At 36.8% G+C, this 27057-nt stretch overlaps 1 protein-coding gene across 1 annotated transcript in view; it reads right to left on the bottom strand.

Moving 5' to 3' along the window:
• Positions 1–27057, bottom strand: part of CENPC (centromere protein C) — a 105133-nt gene that overhangs the window by 61201 nt on the left and 16875 nt on the right. The window contains exons 4-8 of the mRNA XM_049885298.1: positions 25164–25234; positions 24379–24473; positions 12856–12946; positions 2281–2566; positions 1131–1319 (exon numbers count right to left, since the gene is read on the bottom strand). Of these exons, the coding sequence (XP_049741255.1) occupies positions 1131–1319; positions 2281–2566; positions 12856–12946; positions 24379–24473; positions 25164–25234 (732 nt within the window). The remainder of the gene's footprint in view (positions 1–1130; positions 1320–2280; positions 2567–12855; positions 12947–24378; positions 24474–25163; positions 25235–27057) is intronic.

The raw sequence follows: 27057 nt of genomic DNA, 5'->3' as shown, positions 1-27057 counted from the left end.
TTTCTATAATGTTTGGTCACAAGAACAAATATGATCAAATCAGTAGAAATAGTTGAATAGGTAGGGTGAAACTCTTAAAAAAAATTTTGAAAAAAAAAAAAAAACCCAGCTCATTGCCATCGAGTCAATTTTGACTCATAGGAATCCTATAGAGCTGCCCCATAGGGTTTCTAAGGCTGTAAATCTTAATGGAAGCCGACTACTTCATCTTTCTCCCATGGAGTGGCCAGTGGGTTCAAACCACCAACTTTTTGGCTAGTATCCGAGCACTTAACCACTGTGCCATCAGGGCTCCACTAGCTGAAAAATCTAGCTTCTTCCATAGACCAGTGGTTCTCGACCCTGACAGCCACTAATCCTAAAATCCTAGGTAATGTTAATGTGCAGTCATGGCTGAGAATCACTACACAGACACTGTAGAACCACTAAAAAAAAAAAACCTAGTGCCATCGAGTCGATTCCGACTCATAGTGACCCTAGAGGTTTTTAAGTAGGCAATAATATGTTAAAGTTTATTCCATAACTATCCACTTCTGGCACAATCAGAAGAAACAGAAAAAAGACTCAAAACCTTTAACAGTAAAATTCGGTCACCCTGACATAATTCTATCTCTAAATACTATTGTCTTCACTCTTTGATGCCATACAAACTCAGAAGTGTTGATGAGCCTAAACGGAATAAGCTGATTTTCTTTCAACCTAACTTAGTTCTCATTAAAAAAAAAAAAAAGTTGCCGTTGAGTCTATTCTGACTCATGGCAACTCCATGTATCAGAGTAAAACTGAGCTCCATAGTGTTTTCAAAGGTTGATTTTTAGATTGCCGGGTCTTTCTTCCAAGGTGTCTCTAGGTGAACTTTAACCTTCAGGTTAACAACCAAGTGCATTAACTGGCTGCAACTCCCAGGGACTCCTAGTAGCTGTTGAAGGGTAACTTTTGGGGTGAATCACTGGCAAGAAATTAAACACTCCCTACTAATCAGGCAAAATTTCACCACCAACTCAACTGTCTTATTTGTGGTCCATTAAAAGGTTAATTTCTAAGTTAAATAGCAGTATTAAGAATTCTTAGATACTGTTCACAGATTTTGAAAGAAAAAGATCTCAAAGGATAGTTTCTTAATAACTTACCTGGATTCAGTTTTCCTTTTTACAGTTTCTAAAAACAATATCGAAAAACTCTTTTTAGCTTTTGGTTGAATTTCATATTCTGAATCTTGGGTTCTTTTCTGAGGTGTTCCTGACGCTTTCTTCCCTTGTGGTCCTTCTAATACTTTATCCTCTATTTCTACTTTCTTTGAAATATCTTCAAAGTTTAACCTATACATTAAAAGGTTGAAAGGAAGTCAAGCTGAATGCTTTCACAATGTTTGCTGAGTTCTAAGTCTTCCTAAACTCCCTTAGGGTAACACTGTCAAGACCACTTACTTAATTCACCAATTTGTAAACTCTTACACAAAACATACAAGGTAAAATGCTCAGGAAAAAATAGTATGAATTTGTCAACAGAAAGAAATAAAATAGAAAAGAACAGTTAAATTATACTCCCAAGTAAACCTGTAGTATAAAGCACTAGTTTTCAAACATTTAGTGTGAATTTGAAACATCTATAGAGCATCATTCAAATGTAGCTTCTGATTCAGTAGCCTAGGATAAGGTTTGAGATTCTGCATACCAAGTCCCAGAAAACACCACTGCTTTTAATCCTTAGCAGCAGACCCCACTTTGAACAGCAAAGTCCTTGAGTATGCTTAATATCCCCAGAATCAGACAAAACTCTAGATAGAAATTACATTCATTTCAGCAAAGTCCTAATAGTAAAGAATCTTGAAAGATCTACTCAGTTTCCTGCAGATTCAAAGGGAAAACTCCAAGAAATGGACCTGGATTTAATAGTTTACCACAACTCATCCTCAATAATACTTATGCTTTGCTATTCTAGAAATGACCTGATACACACCTACTTGTGCAATTACAAATAACATACAGGAAGTATAAATTATTTCTCTTAGCAAGTTATTACAAACTTATTATCAGAAAGAAAACACATTTTTCCATGGTCTATAGAAAATTTTACCTTCCAACTTCTCTGAAGTACTGTTTAAGGCCTTATTAAATATGAACTGAATATATACCAAATGCCTACTACAGTCTTCTCATAACATCTTAATATTCCTTAATCCTTACTATGAAACTACATTAAAAGCCTGAATTATCCACTCTTAAGTATAAAAGATTAAAATTTTAAAATAGGATTAATATTATTTAAATACAAGGTTACCTTTTTTTGGTTTTACAAGAAATCTCTGTACTTGAAGACAGCACATTTAGTGAGTTTTCAGAAGTGTAAGTCTCTTTCTTTTGGGCAATAGATGGAATAGCATTTTGTGATAAAGACGCCTTTGCGTCCAAAACAACAGAAGACGAACCAACAGATATATAAAATTCTTCATCAACTTCATTGTGATGGTCATTTTGTTTTCTACTTGACACATTTTTCAAGTCAGTCGTATTTTCAGAACCAACATCAGTTGCCGGAGTTTTCTGATGAACTTCAGGGGCCTGAACTAGAATAAAATTATATAAAGACAGTTGTCAACTAAAAATAATAATATTAGAATCAAATGTGCTTTTTTAAAATGTAACAATAATTTAAATAAAAGTAACCTTTAGATGATTCATAGGTCATTAAGGTTAGAATCAAGGATTTATAATTAAAATACATAGATAATTTTGAAAATTCTAATTTATGAAATTAAACAAATGAGGCATGTATTTGGTCCATATATCTGAAGGTGTGAAATGACAAAAATCTTCAGACATAGAAAATTCACAACTTTACTGATATAGTCTTGAGATGTGAATAAAATATATATGCAGCTAGTAATGAAGTGGTTACTATGAAGTAATGAAATGACCTAGAGAAACTACGTAATTCTTTCTTTAGGCTAAAAATAAGATAGGGCATATATTTATACATGTTCATACATATATAGACATCACAGATATGCATATAAAGATAATAAATCCACCACTCGTCTGTCAGTTTATCGTACTGTGGTAGCCTGTGTATTGCTGTGATGCTAGAAGCTATGCCTGGTATTTCAAATACCAGCAGGGTCACCCACGATGGACAGGTTTCAGTGGAGATTCCAGAGTAAGACAGATCAGGAGGAACAGCCTGGTGGCCTACTTTGGAAAATTAACAATAAATTTTCTATGGATCACAAAAGAATACTGTCTGGTATAGTGCTGCAAGATAAGCTCCCTAGTTGGAATGCACTCAAAATACAAAGTAACTATAACAATAGACTCAAGCATACCAATGACAGTGAAGATTGCACAGGACCAGGTAATGATTCATCCATCTTAGAAGAACACCCAGAATGATTCTTAGAAGTGAGGATGGTGAGACTGTCTCACTTACTTTGGACATCCACGACTTGTCTGTCACTCCGTGGTACTGTGGTGGCTTGCGTGTTACTCTGATACTAGTAGACATGCCACCAGCATTTCAAATACCAGTAGTATCACCCATGGTAGACAGGTTTCATTGGAGCTCCCAGACAGAGACTATGAAGAAGGACCTGGCAATCTACTTTTGAAAAAACTGGCCAGTGAAAACCTTATGAATAGCAGCGGAACACTGGCTGATATAGTGCCAAAAGATGAGCCACTCAGTTGGAAGGCACTCAAAATACAACTGGGAAGAGCTGCCTCCTCAAGCTATAGTCAATCTTAATAAAGCGGATGGAGTAGAGCTTTCAGGACCTTCCATTGCTGATGTGGCATGACTCAAAATGAGAAGATGCAGCTGCAAACATCCATTAATAATCGGAAAATGGACTGTACCAAGTATGAATCTAGGAAAATTGGAAACTGTCAAAAATGAAATGGAATGCATAAACATTTCCTAGGCATTTGTGGGCTGAAATGGACTAGTTATTGGCCATTTTGAATTAGACAATCATATGGTCTACTATGCTGGGAATGACAAATTGAAGAGGAATGGCATTGCATTCATTGTCAAAAGAACATTTCAAAATCTATCCTGAAGTACAATGTTGTCAGTGGTAGGATAATATTCATACGCCTACTGAAGACCAGTTCATAACATTGTGAAGAATGGGAATTCCAGAATACTTAATTGTGCTCCCGTGGAACCTGTACATAGACCAATAGGCAGTTATTCAAACAGAATAAGAGGATACAGTGTGGTTTAAAGTTAAGATAGGTGTACATCAGGGTTGTATCCTTTCACTATACTTATGTAATCTATACGTTGAGCAAATAATCCAAGAAGCTGGACTATATGAAGAAGAATGCGGTGGCATCAGGATTAAAAGAAGACTCATTAATGACCTACGCTATGTCGATGATGCAACCTTGTTGCTAAAAGTGAAATGGACTTGAAGCACTTACTGATGAAGATCACAGACCACAGCCTTCAGTGTGGATTACACTTCAACATAAAGAAAACAAAAATTCTCAAAACTAGACCTATAAGCAGCATCATGATGGACGGAGAAAATACTGAAGTTGTCAAGGATTTCATTTTACTGTAGCCACAATCATCGTCCATGAAAGCAGCCGTCAAGAAATCAAACAACATATTACATTGGGGGAAACCGATGCAAAAGACCTTTTCAAAGTGTTAAAAAGCTAAGATGTCCCTTTGAGGACTAAGGTGCGCCTGACCCAAGCCATGGTATTTTCAGTCACCTCATATACATGCAAAAGCTGGACAATGAATAAGGAAAATCGAAGAATTGATGCACTTGAGTTATGGTGTTGGCAAAGAATACTGAATATATACCATGGGCTGCCAGAAGAATAAACAAATTTGTCTTGGAAACACAGCCAGAGTAGTCCTTAGAAGTGAGGATGGCGAGACCCAGTCTCACATACTTTGGACATGTTATCAGGAGGGACCAGTCCCTGGAGAAGGACATCATGCTGGGTAAAGCAGAAGATCATCTAAAAAGAGGAAGACCCTTAACAGATGGGCTGACACAGTGGCTGCAACAATGGGCTCAAGCATAACAATGACTGTGAGGACGGTGCAGGACTGGGCAGTGTTTTGTTTGGTTGTACATAGGGTCACTATGAGTCGATATCTACTCAAGATTACATAACACCAACAGCCCTAACCTTTGAACATCAAAGAAATACAGACTAGCTGGATAATATTCATACTCTTAAAAAGCAAAGATTAAAAATTTAAATGAAACCAAAAAAGAGTTTGTGGTTCTGGAACAAGATGGCATAAACTCATTTTCCTCAGCTTATCCCCTCTAAACACAACTATGTGCCCTAGAAATTATCCATCAATGATAACTGGTCTCTGAAAACTGGAAGGAAGAAGGCAGATGGGCTAGGAACCTGAGACTTCAGGAACGAAAATGTGGCGAGTCCCATGGGCTTTTTTTTATTCTCCCATATACCCTCTCATAGGTCACCAGAGAGGCCTGCAACCCAGAACCAACAGCAACAGGCATAGAGGGAACACACACATACACAAGAAAAGCCTGCACTCTCTGGCCAAAGGATCTAGAGAAGAGAAACTCAACAGAGACCTAGTGCAGAGCCTCAACCCCAGCTCTACAACACAGGCCAGCGGGTATTCTAATCCACCTGCAGTGTCAGACTAGTGAATCCCTGGGCCATTCCAGCCCTTGCTTCGCAAGTCCTACAGACAAGCAGCAGCAGAGAAGTAAAGCCCTGAGCCAACATAGTCTCTTCCTACTCTATAATCAAGGATAGCAGGCAGTCCAAACTACCAGCGGTAGTGAAGTCTCTGACTTTCCCAGCTCGTTTTACAGGCCAAGATGACATTTTGATCCACCAGCAGCAGTGACATCCCAGGCCATCCCAGCTCCCATTTCACAACCAGGGCACCAGTGAACAATCTGATCCACAGAAGGGACAGAATCAGGAGGCCTGCATCACTCTTGTCTACTACCCAGTGGCATAAGGAGACCTAGGCCCAGCAGCTTCTGACCCCAGCCCCTGCATAAGATGACCAAGAACATCAGGCAGGTCAGGGGAACACTTTCCAAACACCCGAGCTGGCACAAGCCAAGAACTGAGCTGGAACTCCAGTGGCATCAGAAAATGAAGCAGGCCAAAATACCACTGCAATGACTCTGAAAACTAAACTGTCACTGGAAACAAAACCCACAAAAGGAACCCAGAACCTACACATTAAAGCAAAAACAGAGAAATGGCCTCCTATAAAAGAATATTTAAATAAGAGCAAGTGTTTCCTAGTATAGCAACCAAAATGTCCAGGATACAACTGAAACCATTCCTTATACCAAAATACAGAAAACTACAATCTGAATAGAAAAATATGATTCAATAGACACCAATACTGAGATTAACCAGATGCTGGAAATACCTGACAGGGATTTTAACGCATTTTTATAAAAATGCTTTAGCAATCAATTACAAATTCTCTTGAAGCAATAGGGGAAAAAAAAAAAGAAACCCTCAAAGAAATAGCAGTCATAAAAAGAACCATTCTAGGGGGGGATATTAGCCATCCTTATAGGTGTATACTGGCATCTTATTTTTGTTTTAAAATTCCCTAAAGACAAATGATGCTGAGCATCTTTTAATGTTTATTCGCCCTTTGTACATCTGCTTTGATGAGTAGTCCATTCAGATCTTTGCATACTTTTAAATTGGTTTTCATGCTTTTTTACTGAGTTTTAAGAGTTCTTGGAATGTTTTGGGTACTAGTTCATTATTAGATAGGTGTTTCACAAATATTTTCTGTTGTTGTTAGGTGCTATAGAGTCGGTGCCTATGTACAACAGAACAAAACAACCTGTCCTGCACCATCTTCACAATCATTGTTATGCTTGAACTTATTGTCGCAGCCACTGTGTCAATCCATTTCATTGAGGGTCTTCCTCTTTTCTGCTGACCCTCTACTTTACCAAGCATGATGTCCTTCCCCAGGGACTGATTCCTCCTGATAACATGTCCAAAGTCTGTGAAACAGAGTCTCGCCATCCTTGCTTCTAGGGAGCATTCTGGTTTACTTCTTCCAAAACAGATTTGTTCGTTCTTGTTTAATATATTAACAAAAGTACAAACAGCGAAAGACAAAAAAATAAATAGAACCTCACAAAAATTAAAAACTTTTACCAGGTATATAAGAACGGTTCAACATTAGAAAATCAACTAACATAATCTACCACATAAATAGAACAAGGAAAACATGATCATCTCAACTGACACAGAAAACACATTTCATAAAGTCCAACACCCATTCCTGCTAAAAAAATTCTCAATAAAATAGGAATGTTGTTGTTGTGTGAGGTCGTCAAGTTAGTTCGACTCATAGTGACTCTATATATGACAGAATGAAACACTGCCCAGTCCTGCACCACCCTAACAATTGTTTTCATGCTTGAACCCATTGTTTCATCCACTGTGTCAACCCATCTCCTTGAGGGTCTTCCTCTTTCTTGCTGACCCTCACTTTACCAAGCATGATGTTCTTCTCCAGGGACTGATCCCCCCTGATAACATGTCCAAAGTATATAAGACACAGTCTCACCATTGTTGCTTCTAAGGAGCACTTTGGCTGTATTTCTTCCAAGACAGATTTGTTCTTTTGGCAGTCCATGGTATATTCAATGGAAACTCTGGTGGTGTTGTGGTTAAGAGCTACAGCTGCTAACCGAAAGGTCAGCAGTTCAATCCACCAGGTGCTCCTTGGAAACTCTACGGGGCAGTTCTACTCTGTCCTATGGGGTCACTATGAGTTGGAATCGACTCTATGGCAATGGGTTGGGTTTTTGTTTTTTTTTTTTTGTCAAAGTTAATTGACTCTATCTGTCTGGGTCTCTTTTTGGGACCTCTATTCTGTTCCATTAATTTATGTGTCTGTTTATTACCAGTACCACGTGGTCTGGATAGCTGTAGGTTTACAGTAAGTCTTGAAATCAGACCATGCGAGTGCTCCTACTTAGTTTTTCTTCTTCATTATTTCAGCTATTTTAGCTATTCCATGTAAATTTTAAAATCAGTTTGTCAATATCTACACAAAAGCTTGCTGGGAATTTCTTTGGAATTGTGCTGAAACTATAACGTCAGGAAGAATTGATATCTTAATAATATATTGAGCCTTATATCTATGAACATGGAACAGCTCTCCATTTATTTAGATGTTCTTCAATTACTTTCATCAATTTTAGTTTTCTGCCTATAGATCTTGAATATATTTTGTTAGATTTATACCTAAGTATTTCATTATTGTTGGTTCAACTGTAAAGAGTATTTTTTTCCCCTAAACTTCAAATTCTAATTGCTCATTGCTGGTATATAGAAAAGCAATTGACTTTTGTATATTAATGTTGCATCCAGAGGCCATGCTATACTCACTATTAGCTCCAGAAGCTTTGTTGATTTTTTGTGATTTTCTGCATAAACAATTACGTCATCTGAGAACAAAGACAAACTTTATTTCTCCCTTCCCAATCTGTATCTTCCACTTTCTTATCTTATTGAATAGCTATGACTCCTATACAATGGTATATAGTAGTAATGATAGTGGACATCCTTGTCTTGTTTCCCATCTTAAGGAGAAAACATCTAATTTTCATCATTAAGTATGATGTTAATGGTGGTTTTTTTGTACCGGCTTTTTATCAAGCTGAGGAAGTTTCCCTCTACTACTAGTTTGCTGAGAGATTTTATTATTAATAAGTGATAGATTTTGTCAATTTTTTTACATGAAGAGACATGATCACTTTTTTAACTTTTTTTCAATGTGGAAGATAACAATGGATTTTCAAATACTGAACCAGCCTTGCATGCCTGCAATAAATCCCACTTGTTTGTGCTGTATAATCCTTTTTATGCATTGTTGAATTAAATATAATAATATTTTGGTAAGAATGTTTACATCTGTGTTTGAGAGGTTTTTCTTTCCGGTAATGTCTTTATATAGTTTAATGTTAGGATAATGTTGGCCTCATGTAATAAGTTAGGAAGTGCCCCCTCTGCTTCTATTTTCTAGAAAAGATTATGAAGAACTGGTATCACTTCTGTCTTAAATTTAGTAAAATTCACCAGTGAAGCCATTTGGCCCTGGTGCTTTACTTACTGGTTACTTGTTATTGATTTAATTTCTGTAACAAAAGGCTACTCAGATGAAGAATTTTTCCTTGCTTGAGTGTTGGTAGTTTATGTCCTTTTATTCTTAGTTAGCCTAGCTAGAGGTTTGTCAAGCTGTGTTAAATCCATACAATAAAATATTGTTCAGCAATTAAGAGAAAAAAAAAAGCACTACACCAAGCTCCGAAAAGAGACACTTGAACCTTAACTGTATACTGCTAAATGCAAAAAGCTAATCTGAAAAGGTTACATCCAGTATGATTCCAAATATATGAATTCTGACAAAGGTAAGACTACAGAAACAGTAAAATAGCTTTTGCTCACTCTGAATCCTGCAGCTGGCTCCTGTTCATGTGACCTCTGATTCTTGGGACTGGAACTAGTGCTTAACAGCCGTCTTACCAGTCGATCTTGGGTTTGCCAGCCCCCGCAGCTATGTGAGTCAAGAGAAGCCTTCAGCCTGACCCACAGACTTGGGACTTTTCAGCCTCTACAACTGCATGACCCAGTTTCTTGATATAAATCTATATGTGTATTTATACACTTCACTAGTTTTGCTTCTCTAGAGAACCCAGCCTAAGACAACACTGTAATTTTGGATATATAACACCATGCATTTGTCAAAACTCTAAAACTCTACAGCACCAAAAGTGCACTTTAATGCATGGAAATTAAAAAAAAAAAAAAAATTTTCAGAGATTATAGGAATCCCAGGATGGAATGTAAACTGTGACAAAACAATTTAATTACATTTACTATACATGTATAAAACAACCTCACTGAAGGGGTGGAGAAAAAGTGTTGACCTAAGTAACAATGGAAATGAGTATGTAAAATGAAAACCAAAAGAAATTGTTCATTATGTGCAACCAAACACCTCATGGGACTTGGTTTCTTGGTTCTGAAGTTTACACTCATGGTTTCATGTGACATCCCAGTTAATTGGCCTAATACCGTTTTTAGTGCTTCTGTTCGACCTCCTACTTAGGTGTGTAGTGCCTGGAGTCTTAAAAGCTTGCAAGTGGCCATCCAAGGTACAACCATTGATCTCTATTCACCTAGAACATCAGAGGAAGAAGGAGAGTCAGGAATAAAAAAGGCAATGGAATGCATGGCTGATTGCCTCAATGAATAACTGCCTCCTTTGCCATAAGACCAGCACAGATGGTGCCCAGCTACCATTACTGAATGATCTGATCAAAGATTCTACATAAAAATCCTGATCAAACGGAGGGGAATGTGGAAGAGAATTTCATATTCTCAGGGAATTCAGACTTTCTGGAACCATGGAGGCTGGATGAGCCCAGAAACTACCAACCTGAGATAATCTCTAAACCAAAAATATCTCCTGAAGCCTTCTCTAAACCAAACACTAGTTTAGCTTAAATAGTAAAGAATGTCTGCCTTGAGCATTATGCTCAATTAGAGATCTACATGGGATCAAACTGAAAACAGCAACTTGAAAAAAAAGGAAACTTAGGGGGTAATGAGTTTATGTTAATGGGGAAGAAACAATTCAGAAAAAGAGGGTGAGAATGGTTGCACAACTTGAAGCATGTAATCAGCATCACTGAATTGTAATGTAGAAATTGTTGAACCAGTTTAAGTTCTCCTGGTATATATTCTCAATAACAAAAAAAGAAATAAAAAAAAAGGTCACGTAAATTGAAGATGGCTGGTAAGAGCCAACTTCCTCACTCTTAAGACAGAGTTACAAATAAACAATGGGAGGAGGTGAGAATGATCCTTGTGGTAATAGATTAGAGCTGGGAGTGTCTCAGTTGAGTCTTTTCTGGTCTGGCCAGACCCCACTCAAAATAGAAATTCTCAGGTGTAGCCGAGAAATCCCAGGCAAGGCACCCAATTCTTCCAAGAGATATTTCTCCAGAGCCAACAACAAAGGCCACCTCAAGTGGGGTAAAACCAAGTCCTTTACCCCACACGGAGTAATTTCTCAACATCTACAAACTACCAAAATTCAGACAAGATGAAACAGATAACTTGAATAGTCCTATAATAATTAACGTATTTTGTAATTCAAAATGTCTCAAAAAAGAAATCTCCAGGCCCATATGGTTTTATTGGACATTTATACCAAACAAAGAATTAACACCAATTTTACACAATCCTTCCCAGAAATTAGAATAGGAAACACCTCCCAACTCATTTTATCAGGCCATGAGATTTCTGGCACTGAGAATAAATTTAAAAAAAAAGAAAAAAAACCTAAACCCACTGCTGAGTTGATTTCGACTCGTAGCGACCTTACAGGACAAAGTAGAACTGCCTCAAAGGGTTTTCAAGGCTGTAAATCTTTAAGGAAGCAGACCACCGCATCTTTCTCCTGTGGAGTGGCTTGTGGGTTCAAACCTCGAAACTTCTGGCTGACAGCCAAGCGCTTAACCACTGCACTACCAGGGTTCCTCAGGCACTTAGCATAGAAGAGATAAAATACTACATCTTATTTTATCAAGTTACCAATTCTGATTAAACACATTTATCTTTAAAATGAAAAAAAGGATTTAAAAACAACAAATCAGCTGGTAGAGTTATACTGAAATGACTCCTCTGGGAAAACAATTGGGCATTACCTAACAAAGACCAAATTGCATTTAAGCTATCATGGAGATAATGTTGCTCTGAACAGCAAAAAAGTATTTACTGACTGGAGAGTGAATAAATAAATTGTGATATGGTCAAATAATGCAATATTTATTCCTTTATTCCAAGGGATAAATTTTGAAAAATATCTGTTACACAAATTTCAGATGGTTAAAAAAAAAAATTCAATTTAAAGATCTCTTACAAACTGACCCAAAAATACCACAAATAGGCAAACAATATGAACAGACATTGCAGATACAAGCAAATTCAAGATTCTGGGAAGATGGCAGTGTAAACAGACCACCATTCCAATTCTCCCCCACAAATACAACAAGAAATACAATAAGTAAAAGGTACTCGGCTTTGAGGAACTGAATCAGGGAACAGAGGAAAGCACTGAGGAACTGCAAACAGGCAAGAATCAATGAATTGACAATGAGTTGCATACGAATTATAAACCCTCATCTGGAGTGAACTATGTATGAAATATAAATTGCAAAAAGGTTTAAAAAAAAAAAAGCAAATTCAAGTAGTCAGTAAACTTATAAAACAGTGCTCCAACTCCATGACACTAAAGTAACAATGAGGATAGATCACTTAATATCTATCAGACTGGAAAAAACAAAGAATAGTAAATAGTCTATCAGGTTATAAAGTACATTCAAACATTGCTGGTGAGACAGAAAATTATAGCCTCTTCTAAAAGTATACACACATGTGTGAGTGCATATATATGTTTTCATTTATGAGTACCAGCGGAGGTATAGGCAGATTCAAAGGTTACCTCAGCAGGATGATGGGAGTAATAATTAGCTTTCTCTTTTAAATCTTTGGCTCTGTTGCCTCAGATGGAATACTTCTGTAATGTGAAAAACGCAAACGAAGAAATCTTTAAAAAGTAGCAGCACATACAACTGAAGAAAGAAATGGGGCAATAGGAGAAGAGAGAAAAGGACACTGGCCATGGACTTGAAAGAGAATCAAAATCAACTTCATCCATGTCATAATTCTGCCTAAACTGACCCTGACCTTGTCACTCAAACCAACATATGTGCCACTTTTCACATTTCTAATCTTTTAAAGATATCTAGCAAACAACAACCATGGGAATGCTACTAACCTGATTTGCTGACCTCTTCATTTGGTTCCACAATGAAGCCTTCTTTCTTTCTTGAAGAAGCTGGAAGCAACTTTGGACGGGATTTCTGGTGCTGAACATAGGAAAAATACAATGTTAGCTAGCTCTACTTTATTAAAATTATCAATTCTGACTACACACATTTGTTTTTAAAATGAGGAAAAAAAAGGATTTAAAAACAACAACCTAGCTGGTAAAGCTGTAAACTGAAATGACTACTTAGGAAAACAATTTGGCACTATACAGCACCGATTTTTTTTTTTTTTTTTTTAGTAAAGTAGAAATGGTATATAACGGAAACAATGCAGCTCTGAACAGCAAAAAAACTACCAACAGGAGACCAAATAAATAAGCTGTGACACAGTCAAATAACAGAATATCATATCATATATACAACAGTGAAAATGAATAAGCCACAGCAACATGCACGAAAGATTATGTTGACCAAAAAAAAAAGAAGTTGCCAAAGTATAGAATAATCTCATTTATGTAAAATATATAATAGATCTGAAGATATGTAAAACAGTATAGTTATTTAGGGATTCACCTTATGCAGGAGAGAGTTAACATAGCAGGCCTGATCATTTAAAGAGCATGCTTGCAGGGCTAACATCCGGAGCTTGGCTTTCAGAATATGCCATCTTTAGCAATCAGTGAGGTTACATCTGCTGTGTCAGCCTGCTTAGACTGTAGAAACAATGTGATTTATAGTGAGTATCTCCTTTCCTTTGAGGAGTCTGGAATTTTGGTGGGCAGAGGATGCCTAAATGACTAACCTTCAATAAAAACAGGATGAGTCTTCAACGAGTTTACCTGGGCAGAAACAACAATATGCTCATGCGACTGTGTTTCACGGCTAAATGCAAGGAGTGTACTGTGTGGCCCCTTTGGGGAAGAGTACAGGAAGCCTGTATATGGATTCCTCCAGACTTTGCCTGATGCGTCTTTTTCCATTATCAATCTGGCTGTTTATCCTGATTATGTGCCTATAATAAATCTCAGCCATGAGTCAACTATTTGCTCAGTTGCATGAATCCTTCTAGTGAAGCACCAAACATGGGATCTGACATAAGTGGCATCAGAAGTGCTGACAAATGGCAACACATATGTGATAAAACTATAAAGTAAAGGACGAAAGTGGTGAACATGAAATTCAAAATAGGGTTACCTATACACAGATGGAAGAAGGAGAAAGATAGGACGAGAAAGGGGCACACAGATACCTATACTGCACACACATACATAGACAAAGGGGCTTCAAATGTATTGTTTTTTACACCGAACGATGGGTACAAGGGTGTTCATCTATATTATTTTTAATATCTTGCATGAACTATATATGCTCTTTTCTAAGCATAAAATACTTAAAGGCATAAATTTTTAAAATCTAGAAAAGGAAAATCTCATTCAGACACTGAAAGTGGGAAGGAAAATTGACAAATCATTTTGCAGAAAAATCTGACAATATTTAGTAATTTCATTTCAAATGTGCACATCCTAGAGGAATGCAGTTTAAAACACGTGCACAAGCAAACATAAGTAAGGATGCGCAGTGCATCACTAACACTACTAGATGTAAACAACCTAAAAATGTACTGAGGAATGAATAATGGAGCTATAATTCATATAAAAAATGCCAATCAATGTATAATACAATCTATGGAATTAAATTCCATAAAGAAACAAAGGCAGGCTTTCATTTAATCACTGTCTCTCTTAATGATTAAGAGATTTTAAAAACATTTAAGCCCAAAGGACATGAACAGACATTGCACCAAAGACAACATTCATTCAGGCAGATAATATGAAATAACGCTCGCCATCATTAGCCATCAGAGAGATGCAAATCAAGACTACAATAAGATTCCACCTCACCGCCGCAGAAATGGCACTGATCCAAACAAAAAAAAAAAAACAACAAATGCTGGCAAGGTTGTTGGGGGACTGGAACTCTTATACACTGCTGGTGGGATTGTAAAATCGTACAACCACTTTGGAAAATGGCATGGTGCTTCCTCAAAAAGTTAGAAATATCTAAAGATTCAGCAACCCTACTCCTAGGTATATATCCTAGAGCTATAATAACAGTGACAAGAATAGACATGTGCACACCTATGTTCACTGCAGCATTATACACAATAGCAAAAACATGGAAACAACCTGTCCATCAACAAATAAACAAATTGTGGTACATAGGTACAATGGAATGCTATGCAATTATAAAGAATAATGATGAGTCCATTAAACATCTTGTAACATGATGAATCTGGAAGACCTTATGCTGAGTGAAATAATCACAAAAGGACAAATATTGTACGGTCTCACTTTTATAAAAGGTCAAGAAAAGGTATACACACAGAAAGTAACGTTCTTTCATGGTTACCACGGATGGAAGGGGTGAGAGGAAATCACTTTCTAGGTACCAGATACTTGTTATTTTGGGAGATATGGAAGGCAATACCCAGTGTGAGTGAAGTCTGCACAACCCATCCAAGGTAAATGAAGACACTAAGAAGTATGTAAGGGACAATTCTGGTAAATGTTATATAATTTTGCAACAATAATAACCAAAAAAAAAAACGTGTATGGTTACACAGATATATATGTACATACATGTTTAGGAAGGCGCATGTGAGTATATGGGTGCGCATGTATAGGTGTATCTTTAGGCTATGTATATACATATTTATGTGTGCTGCATATATATTTATATATATAATAAACCATATAGAGGGCATAGTTACGGATACTTCCCAGACATAACCAAACACCTCGCAGGACTGGTTTACTAGGTTTGAAGGCTTGGAACCATAGTCTCGTGGGACAACTCGGTCAACTGACATAACATAGATCGTAAAGATAATGTTTTACATTCTAGTTTGGTGAGTATCGACTGGAGTCTTTAAAAGCTTGAAAGTGGCCAACTAAGATACAACTATTGTACTCATCTAGAACAAAATGAAGAAAACCAGACTCAAAGAAGTAACTAGCCCACAAGACTAACAGCCAACATGAACCACGGCCTCATTTAGCCTGAGACAAGAAGAACTAGATGGTGCCTGGCTACCACTACCAACCATTCTGACCAGGGACATGGAAGAAGGCCCTGGAGAGAAAGGGAGAAAAACACAGAACAAAACTCAAATTCCTAAAGAAGGCCAGGCTTATGGGATCAATAAAGACTAGAGGAACCCCGAGTGACTATCACCCTAAGATACCCTTTGAATTTGGAATTGAAGCCGTTCCTGGTGGTCACCCTTCATCTAAATATTAGATTGGCTTATAAAATAAACAATTACCACCTGTGAGTAATTCTCCTGTGTACAATCAAGAGACCAAGGGTCAACATTTACCCTACAACAAAGATGAGAGGATAAGGAGGGACAGGGAAGTAAGATTAATGTAAACAAAACAAACTGAATAGAAACAATGAGAATGTTGACACATTGTGAAAAACATAACCAATGTCATGGAACAATTTGTATAAAAACTGTAAAATGGGAACCTAACTTGTGTAAACTTCCACCTAAAACAGAATAAAATATTAAAAGAAAAAAGAAGTGTAAGGCGAGAAGAAGACAGAAAGAAAGAAAAGAGAAATGAAGGTAGAAGAGAGATAGCGACAAGCTTCTTCAACTTGGAAAGCAGATTAGTAGCAACTAACTTCTCACACCAGAGAAAACTGAAATAGCCTAGCAGTGGAGAAAGCCCCAAAGCAGACAGATTCAAACTGCCACAATCTATAAAGGCTCAGTAATTAGAGGTACAAGTTACCACTAAAAGGAGTACAGGTGGAGCCCACAAACAGAAGGGTTATGAAAAATGTGTATAAGAAGCAGTAAGAACCATAGAGCCCCTCACCTTCCAACCTTTGCCAGGGAATCAAAGAGTTTGGAGGTTGTCGTTCCCATCCTCACGTCAGGAAAATAGCTAAATAAACTGAAAACCAACAACTCTTCTTAAACCCATTATTAAATGAAGGTTATAAGGCAAACAACCACCCTGGAAACTGAACACACAGGCAAATACAGAGAATCACAGCTTACCAGGAAAATAACCCCCAAGCGTCAGTAACTCGTAGCAACATTTAAACAGTTACCGAAAAATTGCTGGAGGCTGAATGTCCACTAGCTTGAGAGTCAAAAATTACAAAAAGTGCAACGAATGTGTATTTGAAATACAAGAAAAAAGAACAGAAGAATATTTGAAATAATGACAGAATTTTCCAAAATAACGACAAACACCAAACCATAGATAAAGAATCATACAGAACACAAAACATGATAAACACCCAAAAAAACTACACCTATGTGTATTCAAACTGCAGAAAACCAAAAACAAACAAACTCTTGAAATGAGTCAGAAAAGGAAAAAACACCTAACCTATACAGGAACAAGAATAATAATTACAGCAACATTTTGTCCAGAAACCACACAAACAAGAAAACAGTGGAGTAAACTGCTAAATGAAAATAAACACCAATCTAGAATTCCAGTGAAATCATCCTTCAAATATGAAGGAGACAGATTGGAAAAAAAGTAAAATTATTTGTGGATGACATGATCCTATACAGAGAAAATCCCAGAGTGCGCAAGAAAACTTGAGCTAATAGAGGAGTTTAACAAAGCCGCAGGGTATAAAGTAAACAAAAATTAGTTGGGCTTCTATACATCAGCAATGAGAAATCTGAAAGAGAAATTAGGGAAACAAATTCATTTACAATAGCATCTAGGAGAATAAAAAACCTAGGAATAAATTCAATCAGGAATGTGAAGGATTTATACAGTGAAGATTATTAAAAAAAAAAAAAACTGCTCAAAGAGATTAAAGAAGACTTAAATAAATGGAAAGATGTTCTGCCTTCATGGGACTGGAGACTTAATATTGTTAAGATGTCAATACTACCCAAAGCAATCTATAAATTCAATGCAATCCTGACAAAATTCCAAAGCTTTCTGTATAGAAATGGAAAAACCAATTCTCAAATTCATATGCCCCAAATAGCCAAAGCAATATTAAAAGAGAACAAAGTAGGAGGACTCATACGTCCTGATTTTAAAACATATTATACAGTTACAGTAATCAAAACAGCCTGGTACTGGTATAACAACAGATACATAGACCAACTGAATACAATTGAGAGTCTAAAATAATCACACATCTATGGTCAAGTGATTTTTTATAAGGCTGCTAAGAGCATGATCATCTCAATCAACATAGAAAGGGCATTTGATAAAGCCCAACATACATTCCTGCTAAAAAACTCTCAATAAAATAGGAATGTTGTTGTTAGCTGTCATGGAGTCGGTTCTGACTCATAGCAACAGTATGTACAACAAAATGAAACACTGCGCGGTCCTGTGCCACTCTCACAATCGTTATGCTTGAGCCCACTGCTGCAGTCACTGTATCAATCCATCTTTGAGTGTCTTCCTCTTTCTCTCTGACCCTCTATTTTACCAAGCATGATGTCCATCTCCAGGGACTGACCCCTCCCGATAACACGTCCAAACTGTGTGAGATGTAGTCTCACCATCCTTGCTTCTAAGGAGCATTCTGGCTGTACTTCTTCCAAGACAGACTATTCATTCTTTTGGCAGTGCATGGTATATTCAACATTCTTCATCAACACCACAATTCAAAGGCATCAATTCTTCTTTGATCTTACTTACTCACTGTCCAGCTTTCATGTGCATATGCGAAACATCATGGCTTGGATCAGGAGATCCTTAATCTTCAAGGTGACATCTTCACTTTTTAACACCTTAAAGAGGTCTCTCGCAGCAGATCTGCCCAATGTAGTATTGTCCTTTGATTACCTGACTGCTGCTTCCTTGGGTGTTGATTGTGGATTCAAGAAAAATGAAATCCTTGACAACTTCAATCTTTTCTGTTTATCATGATGTTGCTTATTGGCCCAGTTATGAGGATTTTTGTTTTCTTTATGTTGAGGTGTAATCCATACTGAAGGCTGTTTGGTCTTCGATCTTCAACATTAAGTGCTGCAAGTCCCCTTCATTTTCAGCAAATAAGGTTGTATCATCTGCATACTGCAGGTTGTTAATGAGTCTTCCTCCAACTCTGATGCCCTGTTCTTCTTCATATAGTTCAGCTTCTCAGACTGTTTGCTCACCATACATACTAAGTATGACTAAAGAATATAACACTGACGCACACCTTTCCTTACTTTAAACCACACAGCATCCCCTTATTCTGGTCAAACGACTGCCTCTTGATCTATGTACAGGTTCCTCGTGAACACAACTAAGTGTTCTGTGATTCCCATTCTTTGCAACGTTATCCATAATTTGTTATGATCCGCAGAGTTTACTGCTTTTACAAAGTCACTAAAACACAAGTAAACTTCTTTCCGGCAGTCTCTGCTTTCAGCCAGGATTATCTGACATGAGCAGTGATATCCCTGGTTCCACGTCCTCTTCTGAATCCAGCTTGAATTTCTGACAGTCCCCTTCTGAGGTACTGCTGTAGCCACTTCTGAATGATCTTCAGCAAAATTTTACTTGTGTGTGATAGTAGTGATATTGTCTGATAATTTCCACATTCTGTTGGATCACCTTTCTTTAGAATGGGTACTAATACGGATCTCTTCTAGTTGGTTGGACAGGTAGCTGTCTTCCAAATTTCTTGGCATAGTCGAGTAAGTGCTTCCAGCACTGCATCTGTTTTTTGAAACATCTCAACTAGTATGTCATCAGTTCCTGAAGTCTTTTTTTTTTTGCCAATGTCTTCAGTGCAGCTTGGAACTCTTCCTTCAGTACCGTCGGTTCTTGATCATATGCCACCTTCTGAAACAGATGAACATCAACCAATTCTTTTTGGTACAGTGACTCCGTGTATTCTTTCCATCTTCTTTTGATGCTTCCTGCTTGGTTTAATATTTTCCCATAGAATCCTTTAATAGTGCAACTCGAGGCTTGAATTTTTTCTTCAGTTATTTCAGTTTGAGAAATGCCAAGCGTGTTCTTCCCTTTTGGTTTTATAAGGCCAGGTCTTTGCACATGCCATTGTAACACTTTACTTTGTCTTCTCAAGCAGCCCTTTGAAATCTTCAGCTTTTTACTTCATCATTCCTTCCTTTCACTTTAGCTACTCTATGTTTAAGAGCAAGTTTCAGAGTCTCTACTTACATTCCCTTTGGTCTTTTCTTTCTTCATGTATGATGTCCTTGATGTCATGCCACAACTCATCTGATATGTGGTCATTAGTGTTCAATGCGTCAAATCTATTCTTGAGATGGTCTCTAAATTCAGGTGGGATATACTCAAGGTTGTACTTTGGTTCTAATGGACTTGTTCTAATTTTCTTTTGCTTCAGCCTCAACTTGCATATGAGCAACAGATGGTCTCATCCAAAGTCGGCCCCGGCCTTGTTCTGACTGATGATATTGAGCTTTTCCATCATCTTTTTCCACAGATGTAGTCGATTTGATTCCTACGTATTCCATCCAGCGAGGTCCACATGTATAGTTGCCGTTTATGTTGTTGAAAAAAGGTATCTGCAAAGAAGAAGTCATTGTCTTGCTAATTGTATCACGCAATCACTGACATCGTTTCTATCACCAAGACCATATTTTCCAACTACTAATCCTTAGTTTTTGTTTCCAGTTTCACATTCCAATCACCGGTAATTATCAATGCATTCTGATTGCATGTTCAATCAATTTCGGACTGCAGAAGTTGGTAAAAATCTTCAATTTTTTCATCTTTGGCCTTAGTGGTTGGTGGGTAAATTTGAATAACAGTCATATTAGCTTGTCTTCCTTATAAGTATATGGCTAGTATCCTATCACTGACGGCGTTGTACTTTAGGATAGATCTTGAAATGTTCTTTTTGACAATGAATGAAAGCAATGTCATTCCTCTTCAACTTGTCATTTCCGGCATAGGAGACCTTATGATTGTCTGATTCAGAATGGATAATACCAGTCCATTTCAGCTCACTAATGCCTAGGATAACAAACTTTATGTGTTCCATTTCATTTTTGATAATTTCCAATTTTCCTAGATTCACACTTCATAAATTCCACATTCTAATTATTAATGGATGTTTGCAGCTGTTTCTTCTCCTTTTGAGTCACGCCACATCAGCAAAGGAAGGTCTTGAAATCTTGACTCCATCCACGTCATTTAGATTGACTCTACATTGAGTTGGTAGCTCCTCCCCAGTTGTCTTTTGAATGCCTTCCAACCTGAGGGACTCATCTTCCCACACTATACCAGGCAATGTTCCGCTGCTATTCATGAAGTTTTCACTGGCTAATTCTTTTCAGAAGTAGACCACCAGGTCCTTCTTCCTAGTCTGTCTTAGACTAAAAGCTCAGCTGAAACCTGCCTGCCATGGGTGTCCCTTCTGGTATTTGAATACTGGTGGCATAGCTTCATACCAGCATCACAGCAACACACAAGCCCCCACAGTACAACAAACTGACAGATATGCTAGTGAAAATAGAAGTGAAATTCTTCAACATAATAAAGGGGTAAGGCAGTGGGGTAGTGGTGGGTTATACAAAACCAGGAGCTAACATCATTCTCAACAGAGAGAGGCTGAAAGCATTCTCCGTAAGAACGAGAACAAGACAAGGATGACCTTTATTATCACTCTTATTTAACACTGTGCTGCAAGTCCTAGCTAGAGCAATATGGCAAAAATAAATAAATAAATAAAGGGCATCCAAATTGTAAAAGAAGTGAAACTACCCCTATTTGCAGCTGATATGATCCTATACATAGAGAACCCCAAAGATTCCACAAGAAAACTACTGGAACTAATAGAAAGATTCAGCAGGGTAGCAGGATACAAGATTAACGTACAAAACATCAGTTGAATTCCTATACACCAACAAAGAGAACTTCGAAAAGGAAATCGGGAAAACAATGCCATTTATAATAGCCCCTAAAAAGATAAAATACTTAGGTATAAATCTAACCAGAGATATAAAAGACCTATACAAAGAAAACTACAAAACACTATTGCAAAAAAAACAGAAGAGACCTACATAAATGGAAAAACATTCCAAGTTCATGGATAAGATGACTCAACATTGTGAAAATGTCATTTCTACTCAAAGTGATCTATAGATATAACGTAATCCCAAACCAAATTCCAACAACATTCTTTAATGAGATGGAAAAACAAATCACCAACTTTATGTGGATAGGAAAGAGGTCCCAGACAAGTAAAGCATTACTGAAGGAAAAGAACAAAGTAGGAGGCCTCACGCTACCTGATCTGAGAACCTACTATACAGCCACAGTAGTCAAAACAGGCTGGTACTGGTATAACAACAGACACACAGACTAATGAAACAGAATCAAGAATCCAGATGTAAATCTATTCACCTATGGTCAGCTGATCTTTGACAAAGGAGCAAAGTCCATTAAATTGGGAAAAGGCAGTCTTTTTAACAAATCATACTGGCGAAGCTGGATGTCCAGCTGTAAAAAAATAAAACAGGACCCATACCTCACTCCACACACAAAAACTAACTCAAAACCGATCAAAGGTCAAAATAGAAAACCTAAAATGATCAAAACATGGACGAAAAACTAGGGACAACACTAGAGGCCCTAATGCATGGCATACAGAGAATACAAACCATAACCAACAATGCACAAACATCAGAAGATAAGCTGGATAATTGGGAGCTCCCAAAAATTAAACACTTATGCTCATCAAGACTTCACCAGAAGGGTAAAAAGAAAACCTACAGACTGGGAAAAAACTTTGGCTATGACATATCTGACAAGGGTCTAATCTCTAAAATCTATAAAATACTTCAATGTCTCAGTAAGAAAAAAGACAAATAATCCAATCAAAAAATGGGCAAAGGATATGAACAGACACTTCACCAGAGAAGACACCCAGGCAGCTAAAAAATACGTGAAGAAATGTTCAGGATTATCAGCCATTAGAGAAACGCAAATCAAAACTATAAGATACCATCTCACTCCAACGTTACAGAAAAAAATTAACGTTGGAGAGGTTGCCAAGAGACTGAAACTCTTACACACTGCTGGTGGGAATGTAAAATGGTACAACCACTATGGAAGATGATACAGTGCCTCCTTAAAAAGCTAGAAATAGCAATAGCTTATGATCCAGCAATCCCACTCCTAGGAATATATCCTAGAGAAATAGGAGCTATGACAAAAATAGGCGTATGCACACCCATGTTCACTGCAGCATTATTCACAACAGCAAAAAGATGGAAACATACGTAATTTGAAATGATGAAAAACTTATACACAGACAACTCAGGAAAGAAAATGGCCAATTGTTAGTTCATCTTCTAGGTTTCTTTCCTCTTTGGAATTTAAAGTCATTTTTAGTCCTTGTTGCTTTCACAGTTCCCCCATGTCTTTAAAAATATGATTCGTTTGCTTTTTGTTGTTGTTGTTTGTTTCTTTAACTGGTTTTTGCAGCAGCAGTGTTGACCTACTGAGATCTATTACATCCTACCTAGAAGAGAAACCTCTAGCATACGATTGTTACTCAAGCTCTATGAGAACACTTTGAAAACTAAAAACAAAATAATCTTATTCATGAACACACATACAAACATTTTAAACAAACTATTAGCAAACATAATCAATATTTATAAGAGGTTAGTACTTTATGACCAAGACAAGTTTATTCCAGGAAACAAAGTTGATTTAGCTTTCAAATCAATGTAATTTATCACATTATAGGTTAAAGAAAGCATCTCAATCCTGAAAAAAAGGCTCTGTCCTCATTTCTTAGAACAAAAAGTCTATATATGTTGAATTACCTGTTTAATTACAAGTTTTCAGTGAATGCTATTTCTAGCACTATGGGATTCTAATTAGTATTGTTTTTTAATAATTTGCCTTAGATCATTGGCTTTAAGAACTATTTCAAAGTCTGTTATTTTATATAGTTAAGTCAATCTATGCTCTTAAGACACATAATCAATAGAGACTGATTTCCCTGGACAGCAATGGAGTACCTTCAGTTTTCAGAAAATAACCAAACTTGTCAACCTAGTCGGGAACTTCAATAGCTGCCCACTTTTCTAAAAACCTAATTTAAATATTATTTTAGGAAACGTGTAAGATGATCATGTTACAAATTGATAATTCTAATTCCCAGACTCCCAATTTCAAACACAGGAAATGTCAAACCAAAATTTTCAAAAAAAATACCTCCAAACTTTATCGAAAGCCAATGGAAACACTGGATTCCCTTTTAAGAATCAGGCTTACAGACAACTGAATTAAAATATATACTATACTGTGCATGATGCCCTGGTGGCATAGTGGTTAAGAGCTATAGTTGCTAATCAAAAGGTCAGCAGTTCAAATCCACCAGGTGCTCCTTGGAAACCCTGTGGGGCAGCTCTACTCTGTCCTATAGGGTCGCTATGAATAGGAATTGACTCGACAGCAGTGGGTTTGGTTTGGTATACTGTATTTAACTTCATTCATTAAAATACTAAACCTACTAGTTCCCCTCTTTTGACTTACCTCTTTGCTTGGTGACTGAATGCAAGTGTCTTTTATTTTGGGTGTTGAACACGGCACTGATTTTGTAGAATCTGTGCTAAAATCATTGGCAAGACCTAAAAGAATAAAATTTTAAAAAATCAAATATGGTGTAATGTCTATCGGTTACAATTAAAAGTAGCCCTGTATGACATGTGAAGAAGTCTGTTCATTTCTTTCAACACATTTACCTTAAATGAAGTACAGACATCAATTCAGTATTCAAATGTTCCTTGAAGACCTTAAGAAATGAGAAAAGCAAACAAAATTCTAGAAGTATGTGTCCGCTCTTCTTTCAGAGATTTTTACAGAAGAGATGGTCTTCCATCATCAGTCCTTATCTGATTGGCCTATTCTCCTATTCCAATACTTTCCAATGCTGACTAGCACTTTTTCCATAATTCCCCACTTCCTTAGAAAGGCATGCAAATCACCAAAAGTATCTCAAACTCTCCAGTAATTCCAACAATTTTGCACAATTATTTCTATGATATATTTTCTCTTTTGTGTAATTATTTAAGGACCTCCAGACTATAATAATTTAGTGTGAACTAAAAGGGATGACATTTTTGCCACAATTATCTTCAGTGTACTAGAAGGTACATGAAAGTACAGAAGGAATTGCATATGCATTCAAAATTTGGGGGAAAATATTTTACATGTTTAAATACTAGAACATATTTGCTGCATTTGACATTAATTAACGTGACAAATTTACATTTTTATCCATTTCAATCCTCAAAGTCCATATAAAAATGAAGCCTTACTTTTTTCTTCAAAACAGTCTTGTAAGATTTCCAGTATATTCTTGCCTTGCTCCACATTAATGTCAGGTGCCCTAATTAAGTGGAAAGAAAGAAAAATGTAACATTTCATTTCCAGAAGATACTTGGTATTTATGTTACCATCTACTCTGAAACTTCCATCTCTCCTTATTATGGAATATTACTTAGTAGGAAAAATACTACCATTACTATTTGAAAAAAGCACAAGTAGATGAGGATCCAATAGTTCCCAGGAAAGTATATGAAGTAGTATGTCATTATCTACATTAATAATAATATTCGGTGATTGAACAGCCATGTCTAAAATTGTTTTAGACTCTGATGTATTTCAACACAGTTTGAATACACCAGGCGCTCCTTGGAAACTCTATGGGGCAGTTCTACTCTGTCCTATAGGGTCGCTATGAGTTGGAATCGACTCGATAGCACTGGGTTTGGTTTTGGTTTTGGTATTTCAACAAGAACATTTTTTAAACAAATCCAATCAGTCCTGAAATTTTTCTTTTAAAAGACTCCACAGTTACAAGTGCTAACTTTTCCTAGAAACATACTCTTTCATACAAGTTCTCAAGTTGTACTTTTAATTCAGTATCACTAATCTTAACAGTTTATGAATAAAAAATTTTTAATTAAAAAATATATTGAGATGATCGTAGATTCACATGCCGCTGTAAGAAATAGAGAGAGAGATTCTTTGTATACTTTATCCAGTTTCCCCCAATGGTGACGTCTGAAAAACTATAGTACAATATCACAACAAATATACTGACATTGACACAATCCACCGGTCTTATTATTCAGACCTCCTCTGTTTTAGCTGTAATTGTGTGTCTGTGTGTGTGTGTACTTAGTTCTGTGCAAATATTTTTTTTTTATAGGAAGGTCCTCAATAAGATGGACTGACAGAGCGGCTGCAAGGATGGGCTCAAAAATAGCAATGATTGTGAGGATGGCACAGGACCACGCAGTGTTGTAAATACCTAATAAAAACAATAGGTTCATATATCCACCACCAGTCAAGACACGGAATGGGTTCTATCACCACAAAGATCTCTCTGTTGCCATTTTATAACCAACACCAACTTCTCTATCTCACCTCCTCCCTCTCTCTCATTCCTAACCACTAATCTGTCCTCTATTTCTAAAACTGTATCATTTGAAAAATGTTGTATAAATAGAATCATATAGTATGTAGCCTTTTGCACTGGCTTTTTTCACTCAGCATAATTCTCTGGAGATTCAGTCAAGTTGTTACATGTATCAATAGCTCATTTCTTTTTATTGCTGAGTAGTGTTCAGTGTTTAACCATTCACATTGAAGGATGCCTGAACTTGAGTCAGTATAAAATTTGACATGCATTTTGGCAAACTTTTGCTTATAGGGCCTTTAGGTTTACAGGCCATATGGTCTCGTCACAACTACTCAACTATGCCACTGTAACTTGAAAACAACCAAAGATAATACATAAATAAATTGGCAAGGTTGCATTTCAATGAAATTGCATTTCCAAAAATAGGCAGCCAAACAGTATGCTGTAGTTTGCTGACACCTGATCTATCACTCTTGAGAGAATTTGAAAAATACTATATATGAATTAACTTAAGATTATGAGCCATATGCATTAAGAGGTCATTCATCATAGCATTTTATAAAAGAATGATCACAGAAATCAACTAATTCAATAACTCTAAACAGATATATGCATGAAATTATCTTTGTAGCTTTGTAGAAATACACACACTTGGATACTTCTGCCAAACCAACTGAATAAGATGTTCTAGGGTAATTCAGATGATCCTGTTGTGCAAATTTGGTTAAAAACCATTAACTGAATCCTAACTTTTCATTTTACAGATTAGAAAACTGAGATTCAGA

The sequence above is a fragment of the Elephas maximus genome, chromosome 5, assembly GCF_024166365.1.
Source record: "Elephas maximus indicus isolate mEleMax1 chromosome 5, mEleMax1 primary haplotype, whole genome shotgun sequence".
Lineage (NCBI taxonomy): Eukaryota > Metazoa > Chordata > Mammalia > Proboscidea > Elephantidae > Elephas > Elephas maximus.
Note: the sequence above shows the minus strand (reverse complement) of the source record. Positions and strands in the feature narration are given on the sequence as shown.